The sequence below is a fragment of the Tenebrio molitor genome, chromosome 7 (genome assembly GCF_963966145.1).
Source record: "Tenebrio molitor chromosome 7, icTenMoli1.1, whole genome shotgun sequence".
NCBI classification, from domain to species: Eukaryota; Metazoa; Arthropoda; class Insecta; order Coleoptera; family Tenebrionidae; genus Tenebrio; species Tenebrio molitor.
In genome coordinates, this window is record NC_091052.1 from 18,916,362 (window position 1) to 18,938,107 (window position 21,746).

At 35.8% G+C, this 21,746-nt stretch overlaps 2 protein-coding genes across 2 annotated transcripts; one reads left to right on the plus strand and one right to left on the minus strand.

The window, feature by feature from the left end:
• Positions 1–8,894: 8,894 nt before the first annotated feature.
• On the minus strand, positions 8,895–10,866 carry LOC138135467 (odorant receptor Or1-like). The gene is made up of 6 exons (XM_069054207.1): positions 9,975–10,866; positions 9,691–9,916; positions 9,538–9,637; positions 9,383–9,487; positions 9,170–9,325; positions 8,895–9,112 (listed from the first exon to the last, which is right to left on the minus strand). Exons 1-6 carry the CDS (start codon positions 10,510–10,512, stop codon positions 9,050–9,052), a joined length of 1,188 nt encoding a protein of 395 aa, XP_068910308.1. The 5' UTR covers positions 10,513–10,866; the 3' UTR covers positions 8,895–9,049.
• Positions 10,867–16,888: 6,022 nt separating this feature from the next.
• Positions 16,889–19,156, plus strand: LOC138135102 (uncharacterized). The gene has a single exon (XM_069053750.1). The coding sequence runs from the start codon at positions 16,889–16,891 to the stop codon at positions 19,154–19,156; it is 2,268 nt and encodes a 755-aa protein (XP_068909851.1).
• Positions 19,157–21,746: the final 2,590 nt, after the last annotated feature.

Consider the following 21,746-nt stretch of genomic DNA (forward strand, 5'->3'; position numbering starts at 1 on the left):
TAGTTGAGTACATCACAAAGATAAACGACAAGATGAATGCAACAATATTTAAAATAACAGAAAAACGGGCACATGACAGACAAAATGACAGTTAAAGCTTGCAAAACAAGTAAACAAATTATAAGTCAGTTATTACAGACAGGGACGGATGAAAAACCCTCTTCAAAAACCGTATCCCAGGTATTACTCATTTTTTACAATTAGATGAATGACAAAAACAATGGTTATTTGCAACTACGCGGTCAAGGTACGCCAACGGGAGCTTAGAGCTGGAGGTAACAAACTTTCGGCCGCGGGGGGACTCAGAAGAATAATCTGAATCATCTTGAAATCAAGCGACGTTTATAGATATTCGGGGTATTAATGAGCGTCAGACTATTTCACAGACCAAGCAAGATTGACAGAGCGTTTCGGGGTCGTACGATTAGCATTCCTAGACCGCAACCGCAAAGACCTAGGTCCGCCGTCCCCAACCAACCGTTTCCGGACAAAACCCCGAAGTCTCTATAACCGTCGACGGAAGCTTCACGAAAACATCCCGACGCCGCTCCCGCAAAGACTAAGGTCCGCCCCCGCTAACGGTTTTTAAATAACCGTAGCTTCCACAGAAATTTACTAAACAACCCCACGACTTCCTGATTGGCACCTAGCTCCCACAGGGGCGCACTTACAACATTTTACTTTAACTTTTCCGAAACCTAGCAACAACACGAAGAAAAAAAAAACGAGTTTACCTCTATCCAACAAAGCGTAACATTAAACGATGAGAAAATCCAGCAAAACAAAGCGCAACATTAAACAATGATAAAATAAGCAAACAAAACGCAACATTAAACAAGGATAACATAAACAAAACAAAACGCAGCATTAAACAATGAGGAAATAAACGAGAACAAAACGTGAAGTTAAAGAACGATAAAATAAAACCACTTTAAATGGCACAAATATCAGTAAAGAACATAAATCACGAATACCATAATCGCTGGTAATGTTAAACCAAAAAGAAAATGGCGGGCCGAGTGCCGTTAGAAAATGTTAGTGAAAGAAAAACAAAATGGACGCACGCGGTCCGGACGACGGCTACTAATTTCCGAAATTACAAGATTGCAAAAAAAATGAACCTCCCGGGAGAAACTTAGGGATAACGCTTAAAATTAACAAATGGGCGCTTCTTAAAGAAACAGCATGCAACAAAATCAAATCTACAACATACCCTTACCACGTGGTCCTGGTCCCAAAAAACAAAAACAACGGACAACGAACGTGAGATAAATAATTACCCGTGTGGATAAAAAAAGAAACTGCCGGATTCTTCACGGGGACACAAAATATCTACCCGGGACGGTAGTGTAATTGTTCGGATTTAACTTACAAATTTGAGAAACTTGGATCGCTCTTCGCAAGGTGTGTTTGTTTCGAAAAACTAAACAAAAGTGACCTACCCCCTTCAACCGCCCGCGCGAGCCCGTTTCCTCCCCGCTATCTTTTCGCTCGCAGTTCCTAGTCTAGCCGCTAGTACCTTCACATTTGGCGCGCTGTTGTGGCGGTACCGGAAATTTAAATTTAAATTTTAAACTGGGTCACTACAAGTTCGACGATGAATAACTTTCTTATTGCCAATTTGCTGCATTTCTGTCAAAATCACGAACGTCTTTGAGAAATTTGACACTGACAATACAAATTTGTGACATTTCTCAGTCTTTTGTTTCCGCCATCAAATATGAAAATATCTCTAGTGGAGTAAAATCACATATCTAGCTCGCTTATTTCTGAGGGTAGGTGATTCCAAGGTATAACTAAATGAGACCTATACTATCTTGTAGAGGACATTTTGGGGCATAAGGAATGGCCATCTACAACTTTTTTTAATGGGACCGAACTTTGAAAACGGCCTTTATACGTAGTTGAGATGTAGTCCGAAAAACTACGTTTCTCGTAACATTTAACGTTGTATTAATTGAACCATTGAAGCTATAATTATGATTTTCTGTATATTTGTAGTAAAAAGTACAGCGCTTCCAATAGTGAATCGGAAATGTCGCAAATATCGATAGTTTTGAAAAAAATAATTAATAAATTTAGATTATCCTGGCAGGCAGATATAACCCGGCACGCGTATTTAGTCGTCTATCGATGTAGGGATTGTAGCAGTCTAAAAACAATAATGTAAAATTTTGAGTAGGTAATTTTTTTGTATTTTTGCTAAAATTTACCTATTTTAAATGCTCTCTTCGTCATCTTCATTCTCATATACCTAAACAAGAAACATTGTTGTGACATTTTTTGCAAGAACAATCTGCAGCATTTTAAGCCTTCCTTCATGCACATACATTTATTATTTTGGCATTATTGGTCTGTGCAAAAAATGTTCAACAGTTTTCTAATGTCATTAGGTATGGGATCCATTGTAGCTAAAACAGGTTGTAAAATGCCCTTGTTTAGATTGGGAGATTTTAAATTGTATTAAATTAACCCAACACTGCAAAACGCACTAGAATACATTAATTAGAGCATAAGTTCATGACAAAAATGTTATAAACTGCTTGAAGGATATATTTCAAATTTTACGTGCGTTAGCTACTTCTTGCTCTACGTAGAATTTAATGAATTTTATGTCAACCAATCTCTCGCTGGACAAACTATACATGACTACACAACGATATACATAATTGATCAATGCATCTAAAATTTGAGTGAAGTATGTACATAATAATAATTATTTTTTAATGTTAATACCTTAGCACATGTTGACCAAAAGCATCATCTGTTGGTGGCAATATTTCAGCAGACTTATTGGGGGTTGTAGTCAGTTTATACCTCAGTTGGTTTAACATGTTAATGGTATCAGTTTTATTTTTTAAAAAAGCCAGTGCGAATTTAGTACAAATTTTAACGCCTCGGTCATAGTCATCGAGTTTAACTTCCCTAACTCTTTAAATGTTTTCAGAAGGACATTGTATGCTGTTTTTTTTTACCGATTTTAAAACGTTAAAAAATGCATCGCTGGTAACACTTGCAAATTTAATTTTCAAGTAAGTACATATGTGCACTAAAAAACCCATAGGTAAATCTTTTGACATACTTAAAATGAGCATATTTTGCAAAAGAACAGGAAGTAAAAAAAGAGAGAAATGAACTGCAATTCAAACTATGTAGTATAAAATAGTATATTATGTATACACCAAGGTGAAGAAGTTCATAATTATAGCCAGAAGGGTATAAGAGACTTCTTCACCGTGGTTTATATACTATTTTTTCCACTACTAGATACGTTAAAACCCTTTCGGATAATAATTATTACTAAAATTATTTTGTCCGATGCGACGATCCGAGTTCTCATTTTTCAATGGTTGCTATGAAAATCGTCTTTGTTAACCAATGAAATCAACGAAAATCTATCATTGCTAGGTGACGGCTGTTCATTATTCACCTAGGTTAATAATGATTTTCATTATTAACCTTGGGAGAGAAATTCTACTTCTGGGGTCGGTTCGAGAGTCAATAATGAAGCCTTCTGAGACTAGTAGTGGAAAAATAATATTTTTTGATATTGATTGACTTTGAAGACATTTTTCTAACATTTTTTATAGGAACAGGAGAATCGACGAGAAATAATATTTTGGTTTTTTTTTTATAATGGTATTGCTTATCTATCCTTCTTCAATTAAAAAAAAAAAATTAAACAATAAAGGTATGTGCATCAAGGAAGGCTTAAGATCCTGGAGTGATTGTTCTTGCAAAAAATGTCAGAACAATGTTTCTTGTTTATATGAGGATGAATATGACGAAGAAGAAAGCATTTAAAGTAGGTAAATTTTAGCAAAAATACAAAAAATTTACCTACTCAAAATTTTACAATTATTGTTTTTAGACTGCTACAATCCCTACATCGATAGACGACTAAATACGCGTGCCGGGTTATATCTGCCGATTCACTATTGGAAGCGCTGTACTTTTTACTACAAATACACAGAAAATCATAATTATAGCTTCAATGGTTGAATTAACACAGCGTTAAATGTTACGAGAAACGTAGTTTTTCGGACTACACCTCAACTACGTATAAAGGCCGTTTTCAAAGTTCGGTCCTATTAAAAAAAGTTGTAGATGGCCATTCCTTATGCCCCAAAATGTCCTCTACAAGATAGTATAGGTCTCATTTAGTTATACCTTGGAATCACTAAAAGTCATAATTTCAGTCCGATTTTACTCCACTATAGGTGCAAAATTTGAGAGCCTGCTGTGCTTTTTACTACCTCCTTCCCTAAATTCCATTCTATTTTATTATTCGTTTTAATTACAACACAAATAAAATACTCCCATTATTTTATTTTCAACTTTTTTTACACATTGCTAAAGCTTGATTATAAACTTCATTTTTATATGAAACCACCCTGCTGTCTTTATCGCTTAAAATGGTATTTATCCCTTTCGGAAACCTAAATATGGAGATATTAATTATTTTATTGATGATACTTACGTGTTCGGCAATTTTTAATTCTGGACTATCCATCTCAAAACCATGAAATTCGTTGATATCGTAACCAACGGGCAGCGTTATCGACACTTCATCAAAAATTAAAGTACACAATTTGTCCCAATTCCTTAGTTTTGAAACAGAATTTTTTAAATTTTGAAAGTTTTGTATACCATGAGGAATTTGTAAACTGGGTATGGCTTCCTTCGTAAACTTATTATTTGCTAAAAACTTCTTATGTACTTTTAAAGTATAATACAAACAACAAACCGTGCGAGGGTCCAACATGAGTATTGCCTGTTTGCTTCAACATCTCATTGAAACGTTCAGCGTACTTACAAGGATTTGGAAATCTATGCCGCGTTGGACCTAAACGATAACAGATGCAGACTCGCATCTTTATTTGTGAAATCAAAACTTTTTAACATTAAATGTCAAAAGTGACACAATTGAAAACATTTGTTTTATTTAAATTCCGACTATACGCCCTCTGGTGACTTGTGGTAGGTGCGCAAAAACATTTGCACAAAATTTGTAATGTGCTTTGCATTCTATAGTATTTTTATTTTATCTATGGGTAGGATAGATATTTAATAGGAGAAATATTTAATAATTTTGAACACAAAAATATCATGACCATGAGTAATCAGTCATCACTCATCATACGTCTTTTTCTTCATTCGCACAAACAATAGTTCGCAGTGCATTTTTTAGTAAATTCATCTTGGATTTCCCATGTGAAAAGGTGGCAGAAAATTGACTGTTGATATGTGGAACCTGAAAAGCCTTTACTGCCGCGCATTGAAAATCTCAACATTTGTAACCCTGATAATAACATAATTATGACCAGGAACGGAACCAAAGGAACTGAGTCTATATAACAAAATTTCGTGAATCAAGCGATCAAATGCACTTGAAAAATCTGTGTAGACTATAACGACTTGCACCTTTTGTTTAGAATGCTGAAAAATAATTGTTAACTTGAAGACAGTCGACGCATCCGAAATAAAGCCACATTGGTGAACCGAAACATTTCTGCACATTCATAAAGATTTTTTTGAAGATTACTTCTTCAAATACTTTTAGCATTAGGAATAACCTTTCAGAAACGTGTTCACAATGCATTTACAAACAAAACAAAATCAATCAATAGTAGTGTATGAAATGCAACTTCTTCAACCAGGATATTGGACACTTCAAAAAATCAAGAACTGAAAAAGGGGATAGAATCCATTAAGATATCCCAATTTTTTTAGACACCCCAAAGAAACTGTAAGATCTGTAGACCACCAAAAATTGGCCATATGAAAAAATCGTTAAAAAATCACGGAAAAAGAGGCTAAAATCCCTCATTTTTAGACAAAATAAGACTATCCATATTTTTAGTCTTACAAATATTTTCAATTTAGAGTTCTTTTTTTACATCATCGATATTTAATGGTATTACTACTGTTTTGTTTCATAATTAAACTAATTTCTTAGAATCATACTTGTATATCAATTTATTTATTTTATTATTAGCAGACTTTACATAGTTCACAATCAGTCATAATTATGTAATTCTTCGAGGAATAAATTAGCAACTTTTCTTGCAATATACATATTTATCTACTATTTTTGTAAAAGTTTACCACTTTTAAAACCAACTATCTTTTATTCCATCTTTTAATCTGTCTATTTCAGTAATAATAGGTTTTGAATCTTCTTTCCATTTTTGTTTCTCTTCATTAGGAATATATGGAACTAATTTGTCCATTTATGTGTGAAAAGTTTTCAAGGATTAATTAATTAATTCTCTGCTTTATGCTCCGCATTACCAAATCCCTTTCTGTTTTTTAGTTTCTTTTTGTTGTCTCTTGTTCCTCCCAATTGTTCCCGCTGATTCCCATTTGTTCTCTGTTTGCCGACTGAATTTAGCCCTATATTTAGGGAATTTCTGGAAATACCTTTAGATCTGGAGGAATCTGTTTTCATTGGTTTTTTATTTACAGCTGAATTGAGATACATATATAACGACAAAATTACGATTTCTCAGTTTGATTTACCTCGTATTTTTTTCAAATTCCGTAACGTAAAATACATTGTATTACTCCTAATAATGATAGTTCTGGGGCAAAGAAGGATAAAAGAAGTAGAGCAATATCAGAAAATAATTAATGAAGAGGCTGAAAAGCAATGATTAATGATTATGAAGGAATAAATTAAATTTAAAAAAATATTTTATGTTTTTATACCTTGACAACGAGATATATTAAGTAGGCTATAATGCCCTAGGGCGTATAAATCATAATGCCCGCTTATTACGCCCGCTCAAACAAGTCGTCATAGATACAAGCCACCGCAAACTAGGAAATTTAGCAAAATCAAGTTCACAATTTATAATTTTTTTAAATATTCACAAATTCAAATGCAGTGAAACATAAAACGTTGTATGCACCACGGGCATTACTCGATGTTTATGCTCTCGGGCAACTTAATAACTCTCGGGCCTGGCGGCCCTCGACCTTTTAAACTGGTTGCCCTCGAACATAAACATCTTCATAATGCCCTTGATACATAAATAACTATTTTTAGTTATAGAAACCAGAAATACATGAATACATTAGATGAAGGTATTAAATATACTATATTAAAAAAAAAATCTAAAGAAGCAATTTATTTTTATACTAAAAAAGAATTTAAAAAATCTAATATTAGAGAAGTAAATAGTAATAAAACAATCAGTTCTCCAGCACCAATTAAGATGGTGTACATGTACATAATTACAAAGAAAATATAAAGTGAACTGACTTGCCTTTGGGGCTTAGAGACAAAGCCTTTTCATGCAAGTGGCAGGGGTGTGACGATTGTAGCAGTCGACAAGCAAAACTTCTTCCTAAAACTGCACAAAATATAGTGAGACCTTAAGTTTATTCATTCTGGACTTTTCCTAAAACTGCACAAAATATAGTGAGACCTTAAGTTTATTCATTCTGGACTTGTATTAATTAAGCTCACTACTAGTACTTTTTGAAATAACAGATATTGTTAAATTACAATGTATATAAACTGAATAAAATAATTTTTGTATAATCCTACCATTGAAATGGGCATTTTTTACATGGCATTCTATTTAAAAGCGTCTCCTTCAGACCATTAAATATGGAATCCAATGAGGTTTTTGTATGATTTTTCTTTTTCGAACAAAGGAATACTCGTATGATATTTAGAAGAGATTGCTTGCAATTCTACACACGTAAAACTAGTTAGCAAATGGTATAAACTTAAAAAGCTGATAAGTCCAGTTAAAAACAAATTGGGGTTTGTAAGTTAGAATTATGTATGAAAAAAATTAATACAATTAGCATTTTATAACTGGAATTGGGTTTGTAGACTTTAATTTAATAATTTCTACCTCTTTCTAAAATATCTATGGTTTTGACTAACCAAGGCATTTCCAAGGATGAATGTAAATAGTTATTTGTACAACTAGTTATGAAAGTTATACTTTTTTTCATAAATTTGCATCAAGCAAATAAGTGAAAAAAGGAAACTTTCATAACGTGTTGTACACACTATTTTTTTGCAAATTTGGTTTATAAGGATTTATAAAAAATTACAAAAAAAAAAAAAATAGGTATGCTTTGACAATCATCTCCAATGGAATAAAATGATGCAAAAAAGTACTACTTTCACTACGATTTTTCGTGTAAAAAAGTGCTATTTTCACTACGATTTTGCGTGTAAAAAGTGCCACTTTCATTACGATATGCAAAAAAGGATTTATGAAAAATTACAAAAAAAGTAGGTATGCTTTGACAATTATTTCCAAAGAAATGGAATAAAATGATGCAAAAAAGTACTAATTTCACTTTCATGATGATATGCAAAAAAAAACATGAGCACTATTTCAGTGAACACGATGATGTATACCAACGTCTTTACCTTCTACTTTCCAACTGTGAAGATTTACCACAACAGTGTTCTAGATTAGTAGAAGAATTTATTTCTTACACTGAGAAAACAGTAATACCAATGGGAAGATATCGCTGAAACATACTGATGTGTAAAGCTGAAGAATACGATTTTAATAAAGTAACACCAGTGTTGTTCAAGAAGTTGTGTCCTCTACTATTCACAGAACGTCTACTTAAAGCTAATTTCAGTAGGAAAACAAACACCAGCTTCAGTAGATAGCAATTTACTGTCTTGTTAACAATAATTCAGAAATCATTGCTGTGGAATGTTTTAATAGAAGCAAACTATCAAGTGTCTGAAAAGGTCTACACTAAAGTTCACTTACCTATGACAATCCATGACCTTCTACAAGAATATTATGTTGTTGCTTCTGCAAGCAATTATGAATGGGAAGTTCTTTCTTGTTCAAACTCGCTTAAATTAAGTGGCTTAGTTAGATACCTATTTTGACGTGATTGTTTCAAATTCAAAATCTACTTTACTTTTTCTGAGTAAGATCTTTGAATAAAACAAAATGTTTGCAATGATTACTACTAGTTTATATATTTTTGTCAAACTCCTTTATATTTAAATGTGATATCAAGCATGTACAAACAACACAAAACTTCCGCAATATTAATTTAAGTCCATATTATAATTTTCCAAAACTGCCAACAAGGAATACGCTCGTCGCAGTATCTAAAATATAACAAAATTGAAGAAGATGATAAGGCTTGCAGCAATTAATAAGGCTACCATTGTAAATGTTACCACAGACACGTCAAAAATTTTTCCACACGTTACAATCATAGGTCGTTTTGCCCTTTCCATCAAAATAGCAAGATCTCTTTGCGATCTTATATCATATTCGTACCAATTTCCCATATAAATAGCTTGACTGATCGTATTACTCTACAAAACACAATTATGGGAATACGAACGAAAAGTGTGAAATACATGAAAATATACTTCTTCATAAAGCTCTGTTCCAAAATGACAGTATAAGTAAATTTCACTGAGCATAGCAATAAGATACATGACCATTGCTAGAAAGTCGAAACTTAAAATTTCTACCTAAAACACTGCGGTTTCAAAACTGTTGAAGAAAAAAACCAGATACACACAATTGTCAACTGCAAACAAGAGACGCACAACACCATTACACCTCCCACAAATTGGCTAAAAGCAACTTGCGAAAAGCACTCTTCGTATTCTTTGACAAAACTGGAATAAATGACAGTTTATAATTAGTAATTTCAAAAATTATTATAGTTCACATCAGTATGGCACTATGATGGTCAACGCAGTTTTTAATTTTAGCATGTAGAACTTTCCCTTTTTCCGAAGAGTTTGCTTCGTATTTTGTTGCAAGCTCTTTATCTGCATATTTCCCAAGATGCTGTAGAGTATCCTTAAGTATTTTAATTTGACTGGTGGCTTGATAAGCAAGCCCTGCAATAAGCGGATCAACTGCTCCGCTTGTAAAAGCACCATAACCAACAGCTACAAGCGCAAAATTTGTCACTTTGATTTATCAAGCGCGAACATACGAGTATATTACCGAGAACCAGATATGTGTAGACGCAACAGATGTAAGATTTTGGAGCGGTTTGTGGGTCAAAAGGTAACCACAAATCAGTTGGAAATATGTGGTTTTTCCAAGATATGGGTCTGCTCGACCAACTGATAAATCCTGCTGTGACAGAGGCTAAAAAAAGTGCAGTGGTGTTGCGACACATCTTAATACACTTTTGTATAATTTCTTCGTGTTCAGGTCTCTTCACTGCAAATTTTGGAGAATCAAAATAATGAATGCACCGCTTTATGCGTTCGCCATTTATCACGAATGGCCAAAATTTAGGGATGAAACATCCCAATTCTGCTATTAAAAACGCATTGTCAGCAAATTGGCGAAAACTCAGATTTTCTTGTAGAAATAAATTGAGACTCTCCAATATTGGCACCGGTACTATAAACAACAAGTACATAATATAAGTTCCCACTTTATATAAGCCCTTATGTTTGTCAGGTGGATATAAACCGAAAATTTTCATCCCCCATAAATTGACTTTGAAACTTTCTTCAATTACACTTGCCATTTTACAACTAACTGTGTTTCTAAGGTTGTTTCCCCCTGACTTTATACTTTAGCTTTTAAAAAAGTTAAGGCGTCCTCTTCATTAAATAAGAAAGCAATTAATTTTACATCAAAGATCTCTAGAGCTAAAATTAAAAAAGGTAACACGAAGGTTCTAGCTCGTTTACGTGTAAAATTTCTGTTCAAAGAAATTATTCCCTATTGCGTTAATCAAAAATTTAGTATTATGATTTCTGATTCTGTTTGTATGTTGGATTTTTGTAGACATAATTTTTGTGAACAGAGTGTTGCGATCCTTGCAACTGGCACAGTGTATAACCAAATGTTGTTGTGTTTTGCTGATGCAATCTGTCTGCAACGAAAAATTAATTTTGCATAACACTGTTCACAAGTAGGTATAAATTATCCCTTTTGCAGAACCTCACTTACACAAAATTCAAAATTCACATCCGTCGTATTTTCGGAATCCACTAGCAGATCGCAGAATCGAATACTTTTCTAAGCAATAAGTCAAGCATCGCATAGCAATTGCTAAATAAGGTACAATTTGAATTGTCACATATTAAATAGTGATATCTCGTGTTAAAAATTTGCATTGTTTTTTTTTTGTAGTCGTGGAGAAAGTAAGTATATTCTACTTGCATACAATGGCTATTATTCACTCGGATGATTCCAACACTCGCCTACGGCTTGTGTTGCAATTTTCATCCTCGCGAATAATAGCCATCATTATACGCTCATTGAAGATTGTAATTATTAACATTAAACGTCAAGGAATGTCACTAATGGCAGAACTGTTACAGCATTCCACCGTATGTCAGAAATCAATTAAATTACTTCTTTTTACTTTGAGAGGCGACAGTAAAAAAATGTATGCATCTAGAGGATATTGTGGTTTTTTACCTGGAATGGTTTATACACCTCGCCTGAAGCTCAGTATACAAACTATCCTTTTCGATAAAAATCTTACACTTACATCCCTTGATGCATAAATAACTACTAAGAATTTTTTTTCAAATAGGAATATATCTCTCAAAACTTTTAATTTTAGACTTCATACGATTATTTCTACTAAATTACAACAACAATGATAATAATAATGAAAGCGTTGGATCAGTAAATTAAAGCAGTCTCGAGAGCGGTTAGTATTTGGATGGATGACGGTTAGGGGAAATCGCGCCCCGTTGCAACTTTAATACTATAGTTTTACTATTGTCTGTAATCCGCAACGTCGTATGAATAAACTTCAACTTGGATGTCTACACATATTAATATTATACCCTTAAAAAGGTAGGTGTATAGCAAAAACAAATTATAATATTAAATAATGCTTTCAAAGAAATTATCATTACCTCATATAGGCTCCGCCATTTCTATTGAAACACCACCTGTTGGATTTGTCCTAAAATTTAGCAATGTGTAACATGTTCGGTTGGTTGTAAAACGGCTTTTAGTGAAAAATTTGAAGTTTTGACATTTTCTAGTTCCTAAAACGTCAAAGCAAATCACTGTCAAAATAAGTATGATAAATTGATAAATCAATAAACTAACTACACATTTGGCAATAAATTATTTATCTCGTCGACGCATCGTGCATTCTTAATATAATTTTTTAACGTCTGTCAAAAAAAGTGCAAGTTTTTTCATTCGTTTGCGTTCATAAAATATGTGATTTTTGAATCGGTCAAGAAGCGTTAAAAAAAGTGCCGTAGCGTGTCATTTTTTAACGCAATTATAAAATGTTTCATTCATAATTAGTAGTTTTTTAACGAGTTCATATGTAAATTGGAATTTTTTTGGCATGAGAAATTACGCCAAAACGGCTAGAAATAGGCATGCACAATAATAAAAGTGGCCTTAAAATTAAATTTTACGTTCATATCTAGTGTCAGAAATGATAGTCGCCAATTAAAAAAATGAAATTTTTAACATTTTTTTATTATCAATTTTGAAAAATTGCAGTAGGCGTATAAAACACAAAAAAAATGTCACTACAGCGCAAAAGATCGGCCAAAGCTTTAGGAATTTAACTAAAAAAATCAATTACTTATTTCCAATAGATCAGGAGTTATAATTTTTTTAATGAAGCCCTGCAACCCCGCTTTTTTTTTAAAAAGATGACATTGGTCAAAAATAATGACAGATAGGTGTTGACAAAAGGACATTCTAAACTTAAAATTTAACGTAGAATCGAAATTTGAAATCAAAATGGGGCCTTTCTATTTAAAAAAACAAAGATGGCGTTGATTTACGGTATTTCCGGAAGTGTCACCATTTTGAAAAAAACTTATTTGAACAGTCGATTATAGTCGGCTACCAATTTTTATATTAATACAATATTTGGAAATCAGAAAGTTTCTAACGAACGGGCTACGTGAATCACTCTGTATATAATAATTTAATATACATGTCAATAGAAATCTAAAAATTTTACGCCTACGAGTCCTACCAGTACAAATGTGAGTAAGTTGTTTTTAGCGTGGTTAGTGTTCCTGCTGTAATGTGGAAGATAAAACCCAAGGAAAACTCAAAAAAATTAAATCAATGAACAAAGAAATTACAAAATCAAAGGATTGGAGCCAGTTTTGGAATCTTGAAGGATTTCGTCTCTCAGGTGTGATTGGATAATTATGTAGACAGTAATATCAGATGTCTGGAAAAAAAAATTGGTATAATGGGGGTATGTGGGCAATGTGGGGTAAGATTATAAGGATTAAAGAAAATCAGGAGTTTCAGGAACTCAAAACTCATCATTGAATGAAGTGGGGAAAAGTTTAAGTAAAAAAATAATTATTTTGGTTTGTTTCAATGTACTTATACCGGGACATTTTTTTAACATTGAACATAGCCCATACTTATTCCCTATGTTCAGTTTTAAAAACACAGGTCAATGCATGTATGTAATCACGTAACCAAGGTAACGAAAATAAGTACTTGACAGATTAACAAAATGGTCAAGTTGTTTGAAGAAGAAATACACATAATGCAGTTATTCTATGCCAATCAGAGCATTAGAAATGTGCGTGACAATCCAATGCAACACATGATAGACCAATTACATCAATCGGAACAATTTTTAACATTATTTCAAAATCTCTGATGTGATGAATAAAACAGGGCGTAATAAGAATAAGCGGGCGTAATGAATTCATAACGCCCTCATCAATTCATAATTGCAAAGATGCCAATTTTTTTTTTTAAGAACACGTATAGTGAAAAATAAAATCTTGTATACACCACGGCGTCACCGAATGATTACGCCCATCGAACGATATCCATCTCTCGGGCTAAAGCCCTCGAGCTGGATTCATCGTTCTCCGGGCGTAATCATCGTTGTAACGCCCTTGGTGCATAAATAGCTATTATTGCTTTCAACTGTCATAAATTTTGATTTTTCTCTTTTGTAAACTGCCTTCTAACTGCTCTAAAGCAAAAAATTGCAGATAACCAACCGTTGCCCTAGACAACACATTCAAAGTGACATTTCTCGAAAAATTTGTCAAAACTATCAAAAGGAAAAGCGAAATCATTTTTAATAGATTTGGAAGCTTTGGGGCGTCGTTTCAAACAATAAAAGTTTGTATGCAACTCGTTTCTGTGCAAATTGGGCTTTTCTAATTGCCCTCGAGGCCTTAAAATCCTCGCTGTGCTCGTATTTCAATCTGGCCTCTCAGGCAATTAGAAAAACCCAATTTACACAGAACCTCTTTGCATAAATAACTATTAATAAACTACACTTGCTAAAATGCAATTTTTATTCAATTTTTCTTATACCGGGTGTAGAATTGGTTTACGAGACATAGGATTTTACATGTAAAAATAAGGAGATCCAATTATTGGCTCCCCTAATAATTTTATGGCAAAATGGTTAAAATGAAAGTTAGAGAGAATTAAAAGTACTGTCTAATTCCACTCTTTGTTTTTTTCTACATCTTGTGGTACTGAAAGAAAAGCAAGAAAGGAGTTAAGACAAAAATACTAAAAAGCAGTACTAGCAATGAAATTTGACTGCTAAAATTATTTGTCGGGTGGTTTCACTATTATTTAATTTTCTTTTGATCTGCCCTTCAAATGAACTCGTACAGGACTACAGGACGAATGAAAAGGTATCTTCCATTAAATGTTCAAACTTCTCTCCAATTCTTCGAATTGTTTCTATGGCTGAAATTGGTCGGTCTGGGAAAACTGAAGCAAATGTTGCTTGGAAGTTTCTTAAAGAAGATCCTCCATAATACTATTTAGAGAAAGAAATAAAATTTCATGCCTAGTAGTACTTTTTAGTATTTTTATGTTAACTTTTTTCTTGCCTTTCTTTCAGTACCACAAGTTGTTAGAATAAAACTAAGATTGAAATTAGACAGCAATTTTAATTCTCTCAAATTTTCATTTTAACTATTTTGCCATAAAATTGTTAGGAGAGCCAATAATTGAAACTCTTTATTTTGACATGTAAAATCCTATGTCTCGTAAACCAATTCTACACCCGGTATATTACATTAATACTTATTACAATTTTTAAATTTTAGGACACCACTAATTCCTACTTCTCTTGTAATATTATTGCTACTTGAAGTTTCCAAGTAAAACTTTCCGAAAACGGTTTGTAATTTTTGGTATCCTGAACTTTTGCTAAGATAGCAGAGCCCAAATCTTCGATATCTCGCATTGTCAGATTGGTGATTTCTAGACTTAGGCGGAAAATAGTTGGCGCTCCCCACCAGTCCGCTCCAGCGCCGCACCGCTATCTTTTTCGCTGCGAGCGTAAACCGTGGATCGAGCGCGCTGCACTGGATCGTGATGGTGGGAGGTATTCTTGTGGCTCTCACTATTTTTCGCCTAGTCTAGTGATTTCATTGCATCGAATTGCGCCAGTCACATCTACTCGTAGGTGCGCCGCTACGCCCACTAGTTGTTACAAACATTTATAATGACCCCGTACCTAACCTACAATAATAATGTATTCTTCCTATGGGGAACTCAGAAATTTGACCTCTGTAGTGTAATACTTTTCATTAGAAGCAATTATGCAGAAATCATACACTTTTCGCTCAGGACTGTGGTGAGTTTAGATCTGCAAACAGTTTGCCGCGATCTGCGTCAACTTTGGAGCCGTGTAATGCACTTCATTTTCAATGGCACCAGACATATCTACTTCAGATATTCATTCGCTAAATATTACAGAAATTATCAAAACATGAATAGCAAACTTACAACTGCTTATTTTTTAACACTGAAGAGCTATCTTGCGCTATTTTTGCTGATCTGCGACTCGTCTTACACCACAGTGGAACCGCTTAAATATTGGATGATAATTTCGTTATTTCGCATTTTTAAAGACTGTTTTCTACTTTGCGTTCGTACTGATGCTATTACGATACTGTTTTGCGTATCGTAATAGGATGTGGAGTACTTTTGGTCCGGAATGAATGAGACGGCTTGATGCTGATTTGAGTTTAATGTAACAATAATAACAATAACGATAACAAAAGATAACCATGAATGGGTGAATAACAAAATGGTGAACGGCGTGGTTGGTGGTGCCGTGGTTGAAGTTGATCGGCGAGAGAGTGAGTCTAAGGGATGCGACGTCTTTTATCCCTTCGGTTTGGCTCCCCCTGGTGTCGACACGTATGTGTTGTGGTGCGTCGATAGAGGTCGCCACAGTACTCCCCCCTCAGTGGCTGCGTTCTCTCGAAGATTTGAAGTTGAGCGTCGCGACGGCTGCATCGTGAAGGGACGCAGTCACGAAAGCAGATTGACGATTTCGTTGGCAGGCGTGTGTGAAGTGGTTCAGGCCCTGGTCGTTGACGAAGCTGAGGGACATGCCGAACCCGCGTGTGCGGAGTGGTTCAGGCCCTGCTTGTTGCGAGACGGAGGGACATGCCGAACCCGGTGTGATGGTTTTGTTGGCAGGCGTCTGCGAAATGGTTCAGGCCCTGGTCGTTGACGAAGCTGAGGGACATGCCGAACCCGCGTGTGCGAAGTGATTCAGGCCCTGCTTGTTGGCGAGACGAAGGGACGTGCCGAACCTGGAGATGCAGCGTGCTGTCAAGGTTGATGCGACGGAGGTTGCGTCGATGTTGCTGTGATTCGGCCATACGAAGCGATCTGAAACAATAATCGAATGCAGGTTTTCACGGCCGTTGTCAATAGGGTTATTGTTTTCCGGGTTGTGCCGCGGTCGTCTACGCCTCTACGGGGAGGAAACCTTCATCAAAACCCGAAAATTGGACCAACTCAGGAAGAAACGCAGCCACCTCCTAGCAGCATTGGCATTTCTTCGACGTTGCCGTGACCAAAATATTTCTCCAACGTTTGTCAAGATCAAACACCACATACAGACACCAACCGCGCAGCGGATCATCGACAGAGCTCAGATGGCTCTCACGAGGGAACGAGTACGTGGAATTTACTTCCAGTTAAACAAAAACGCTGAACAACTTTTGAACCTCCATTTGGAACTTAGCAATATTTTGGATCAACATCACTGGGATCTTATTGACAGAATAACGTCCCTCCACGCAGAAAACGAATTGGATAAAGTTACCAAAACTCAGAAGAAGAAGTTTGATAGGCTCATGTCCAAACAACGACCAAACCCAAAACCACATCCGACTCTGGAAAACAAGAAAACCGTCATCAATCGTTCAAGCAAACAACTATCGGAAAATGCTACTACCCTACTCTCTAAGGGGATGAATTTTGCAATAGCCCCGGCCAGGATTCCACAGGAAGAAATCATCACTGAAGTAGAGACAGCAATCCGTCACTTACCAAAGGAAGAAGCAGAAGAGATTCGTTTTGAAACTTGCAGAATCCTCAAAAAATCCAAACCACCTAAGCGAAACCTTAGTAGAGATGAGTTGAAAGCACTCAGTGAACTCAGAAAAGATAAGGACATCGTCATCTTACGAGCGGATAAAGGCAATATAACCGTCATAATGGACCAGGATGAATACAATGGCAAAATTAGCCAACTATTAGATCCCGAACATTACACTAAATTAAAGAAGGACCCCACGCCTACAATAGAACGTCGAACCAGAGAAATTATTAAACAGTCCTCAATCCCCCAACAGGAACAACACCCCCTTCTACCATCATCTACCAGACCACCCCGTTTATACGGACTCCCGAAGATTCATAAGGAAGAATGCCCTCTACGACCAATTGTGTCCACTATGGGAAGCCCCACCTACAATCTGGCGAAGTATCTTGCTAAACATCTTCAAACATACACAGGACACACAGATTCTTTCGTAAAAAACTCATTACATTTCGTTGAATCAATCAGGAATGTGAGATTGGACACTACAGATATCTTGGTCAGCTTCGATGTAGTTTCCTTGTTCACCAACGTACCCGTCGAAGACTCGGTCGAGATAATCAAACAGAATTTGATAACACAAGGACTACGGGAAGATATTCCAGAATTAGTACGGTTCTGCTTAACATCAACGTACTTCCTATGGGATGGAAATTACTACGAACAGAAGGAAGGAGCAGCAATGGGATCCCCACTATCTCCGGTCATAGCCAACTTATTCATGGAAACTTTCGAACAAGAAGCCCTTGAGTTAGCTCCACTTAAACCGAAACTTTGGAAACGGTACGTGGATGACACATTTGTTGTATGGCCACATGGACGTGAATCATTAGATCAATTCTGGAACCACCTGAACAGCCTCCATTCATCCATAAAATTCACAATGGAAATAGAAGAAAACAACCAGATTCCTTTTTTGGATGTGTTGGTAACACGGAACAAAGACCAGCTTCGTCACACAGTTTATAGAAAGAAAACACATTCTGACAGATACCTCAATGCACAATCTCACCATCACCCACAACACAAAAGAGTCTTGATGAAAACTTTATTCCATCGCGCTGAGACCATCTGTGATGAAGACAGTAAAGAACGAGAATTGAAACATAATAAGTGGGCGCTGAAATGCAATGGTTTCTCGGACAGGGACATTCGATTTGCAAGAAAAGTTAGACATCACACCGAACAACAAACTTACCAGAAATTTGCTTGCCTCCCATATGTACAAGGAGTAACGGACCGTATTAGGAAAATTTTGGAGAAGAGAAACGTTGGAACCAGGTTTACCACGGAAAAGAAAATCTCTCAGATCCTTCCAACACCTCAGGATAAACTCCCCCTGTTCCAGTCTGAAGGGATTTACAAAGTAGAATGCCTGTGCGGGAAATGCTACATCGGACAAACAGGACGTTCAATACAATGTCGATTAAAGGAACATAGTAGGGCCATCAAGCAGTATGATAAGGAGAAATCAGCATTGGCGGAACATAAATTCGAAGATGGAGACCACACGTTCGACCTTGAAAAAACAGTAGTTCTGGCTAAAACATCTAAATACCATCAAAGATTAATAAGGGAAGCAATCGAGATTAGAAAAAATCCAAATAATTTCAACAGAGACCAAGGTGTTGAGCTTTCTAGCACGTGGAATTCCGTTATTCGACCATGTACGCACCCCCCCCCCACTAACTTCAGTCACCGAGCCACGCCTACCACCCCCACCACCAATCCCACGGGGACCACTCCCACCACTAATCATATAAATAGCCCAACACGGAATAGACCAAACCAGTTTATTTACAAGCTCCGAAGAAGATAGCAGCATGGCTATTGAAACGTCAGCTACCCAGCAATCTAGACGACCGCGGCACAACCCGGAAAACAATAACCCCGATCTGAAACAAACTTAGTAATGGCGCGAATGCGTGGCTGAGGTTGTGTTGTCGTTGGCGATGACTCGGTCGTCGGCTTCTTGCTCGATGTTGCGGGCGCGAAAGTCGATGGTCAAGGAGATGCTTCCGGAGCATGACACGGCGTCGGCGGGAGCGTTCTCAGAGTTTGGTGCGTTTGTACCTGGCGTCTGGGAACGTCGGGGATGGAAGTTGTTGCCTCGTGGTCTTCCGGATCGTCGGGGTCACCAATTGTGGAGTACTTTTGGTCCGGAATGAATGAGACGGCTTGATACGGATTTGAGTTTAATGTAACAATAATAACAATAACGATAACAAAAGATAACAATGAATGGGTGAATAACAAAATGGTGAACGGCGTGGTTGGTGGTGCCGTGGTTGAAGTTGATCGGCGAGAGAGTGAGTCTAAGGGATGCGACGTCTTTTATCCCTTCGGTTCGAAAAGGCGTGCAAGGCCATCTGAGTCAAAAAGCTACGCTTATAAGGCCGTTTCAATTTTCGATTTTTCCATATAAACTTTGTTTCTGTGACATTTTGGGCGGCAGAACCAAGGTTGGTAGAACTGACTAATTTGTATAATAGGTTGCCTCGTTGCCATTTAAAGCAATAGTCTGAATTTTTTCCCCCCGCAAAAGTTACTCGTGACGTCACAGTGTACTAAACTTTTACGACAGAGTCTGTCGATCATGCATTAGGTGTTCCCTCGCTAGAATAAAGCCCAAAAAGCCACCCAATAAACTCCACGGAGCTTATAAACCTTGGGTTCTATTCGAACACCCAAAATTTCTGGGTTGATTTTACGTCACGAGTTACTTTTCCCCCCGCCCCGCAATTTTCAACGAGGCAACCTATTATACAAATTAGTCAGTTCTACCAACCTTGGGCAGAACCTTTTTGCGCTCCATCTACCGATTTCGAACGCAATCGATTGAGACTTTTTCACGGCCTCCTTGATTTATAAGAGACTCGTCTCTTATCCGGCCTGTCGCATTCGATAAATGTCTGTTTTTGAAAATTCCCCATAGACAACACAGTAAACCTATAGAACGCAAACTCCTATGCATTTTATCGGTTTTTTTGGAAACGCACCCACCACAAGCCGTCAGGGGACGCTGCTGTTTTATAAAAATAAAAATCGCGGAAACTTATGCCAAAATTAAAAAAATATATATATTTTGACATATTAAGTCATAAATAATAAATCTACTGTTACGAGAATTTGCAGAGTGAAAGGTATTTAAACCATGTGGAACTCGCCATAGATTTTCAAATCCAATTAAATATCCTGAGCATTTTGTGGAATGGATTAAAAACACGGGGAACAAGCAGTGTAGGTGTGTAGGTATAACAGCTACACTGTGTGTGGACTTCATTTTACCAGCAAATACTTCGGCACGAACAATAGATTGCTGAATGTGGCCGTACCCTCGACTCAATACAACTTCCATGCTTTTCCAGTCCAGACTTACTTCCAGTAATAGTAAAAAAAATATTAATAATTATATTTTAACTGAAAACTATTTTTTATAGAATTTTCATCCGATCTACTGATCTACGATATTTCTACTGAAGACGCTATAAGTAAATTGTGTAAATCCTGTTTTATGTAGTAATGAAGATATAAATTCTTGTGAAAGTTTCAAAAAGAAAATAAGAAAAGCTGAGCATAATCAAAATTATAAAAAACCCGAATGTTAATCCAAAATTCGGGCTGCAACTACGGGCTGCAATATACCGAAAAATGCAAAATTCGATGTCAAAATAAAGAGCAAAATTTTGAAGGTGAGGAAGCCATAAATCTCTGTGTGTCGCAATGGAGGAAAAGAAACACCAAATCAAAATTTATAAAAATGCAATGGAAGTGTATCGAAAAAAATTGAAAATAAAAACTTGAAAATAAATGTAGTCTTTTAATTTAATAAATAAATTATTTTGAAAATTAAAATAAATAAAAAAGCCAGGATATCCAGCTGGCTGTGTCTTATTTTGCACCTACCACAAGCCAGTAGATGGCGTCGGGACACAAAAAACTATGGGAGTTTGCGTTCTATAGGTTTACTGTGTTGTCTATGAAATTCCCCGTATAGTATGTCCATCTAGCGACTTTAATATGACCTATATATTAGTATATGCAACTAAAAATACGTATGAATAATGACATTTTATATAATAAATTGTCAATTTGAAAAACTAAGTGCAGTCGAAACCTTAAAAAATGCCACAAACAAAGAAAAAATGTTGTATTAGTTCACGACATAAAGTTAACATTTCTTATCATAATCTACCCAATGATATCACTTTAAATGCGGCATAGAAGATAGGACTGAGAGATCATACTGGTAATATCTATCATGAGTGCCGCAGAATATGCAAGTAGTAAAATGTTACCAAGATTCCAAAATTTAAGGATCAATGTAAATATTTCAGTCACCTTGCAAGATAGTTCTCTGGAAAAACTAGAAAAATTGTCTTCCTTTACTTATTTGCCAAGTACCAATT

Coding starts and splice junctions, on each gene's coding strand:
- LOC138135467 (XM_069054207.1), bottom strand. CDS start 10,512: ATGGCAAGTGTAATTGAAGAAAGTTTCAAAGTCAATTTATGGGGGATG. Junction 9,917..9,974: donor CTACACATATCTGGTTCTCG/GTAATATACTCG, acceptor TTGCGCTTGTAG/CTGTTGGTTATGGTGCTTTT. Junction 9,638..9,690: donor CATCATAGTGCCATACTGAT/GTGAACTATAAT, acceptor CATTTATTCCAG/TTTTGTCAAAGAATACGAAG.
- LOC138135102 (XM_069053750.1), top strand. CDS start 16,889: ATGGCTCTCACGAGGGAACGAGTACGTGGAATTTACTTCCAGTTAAAC.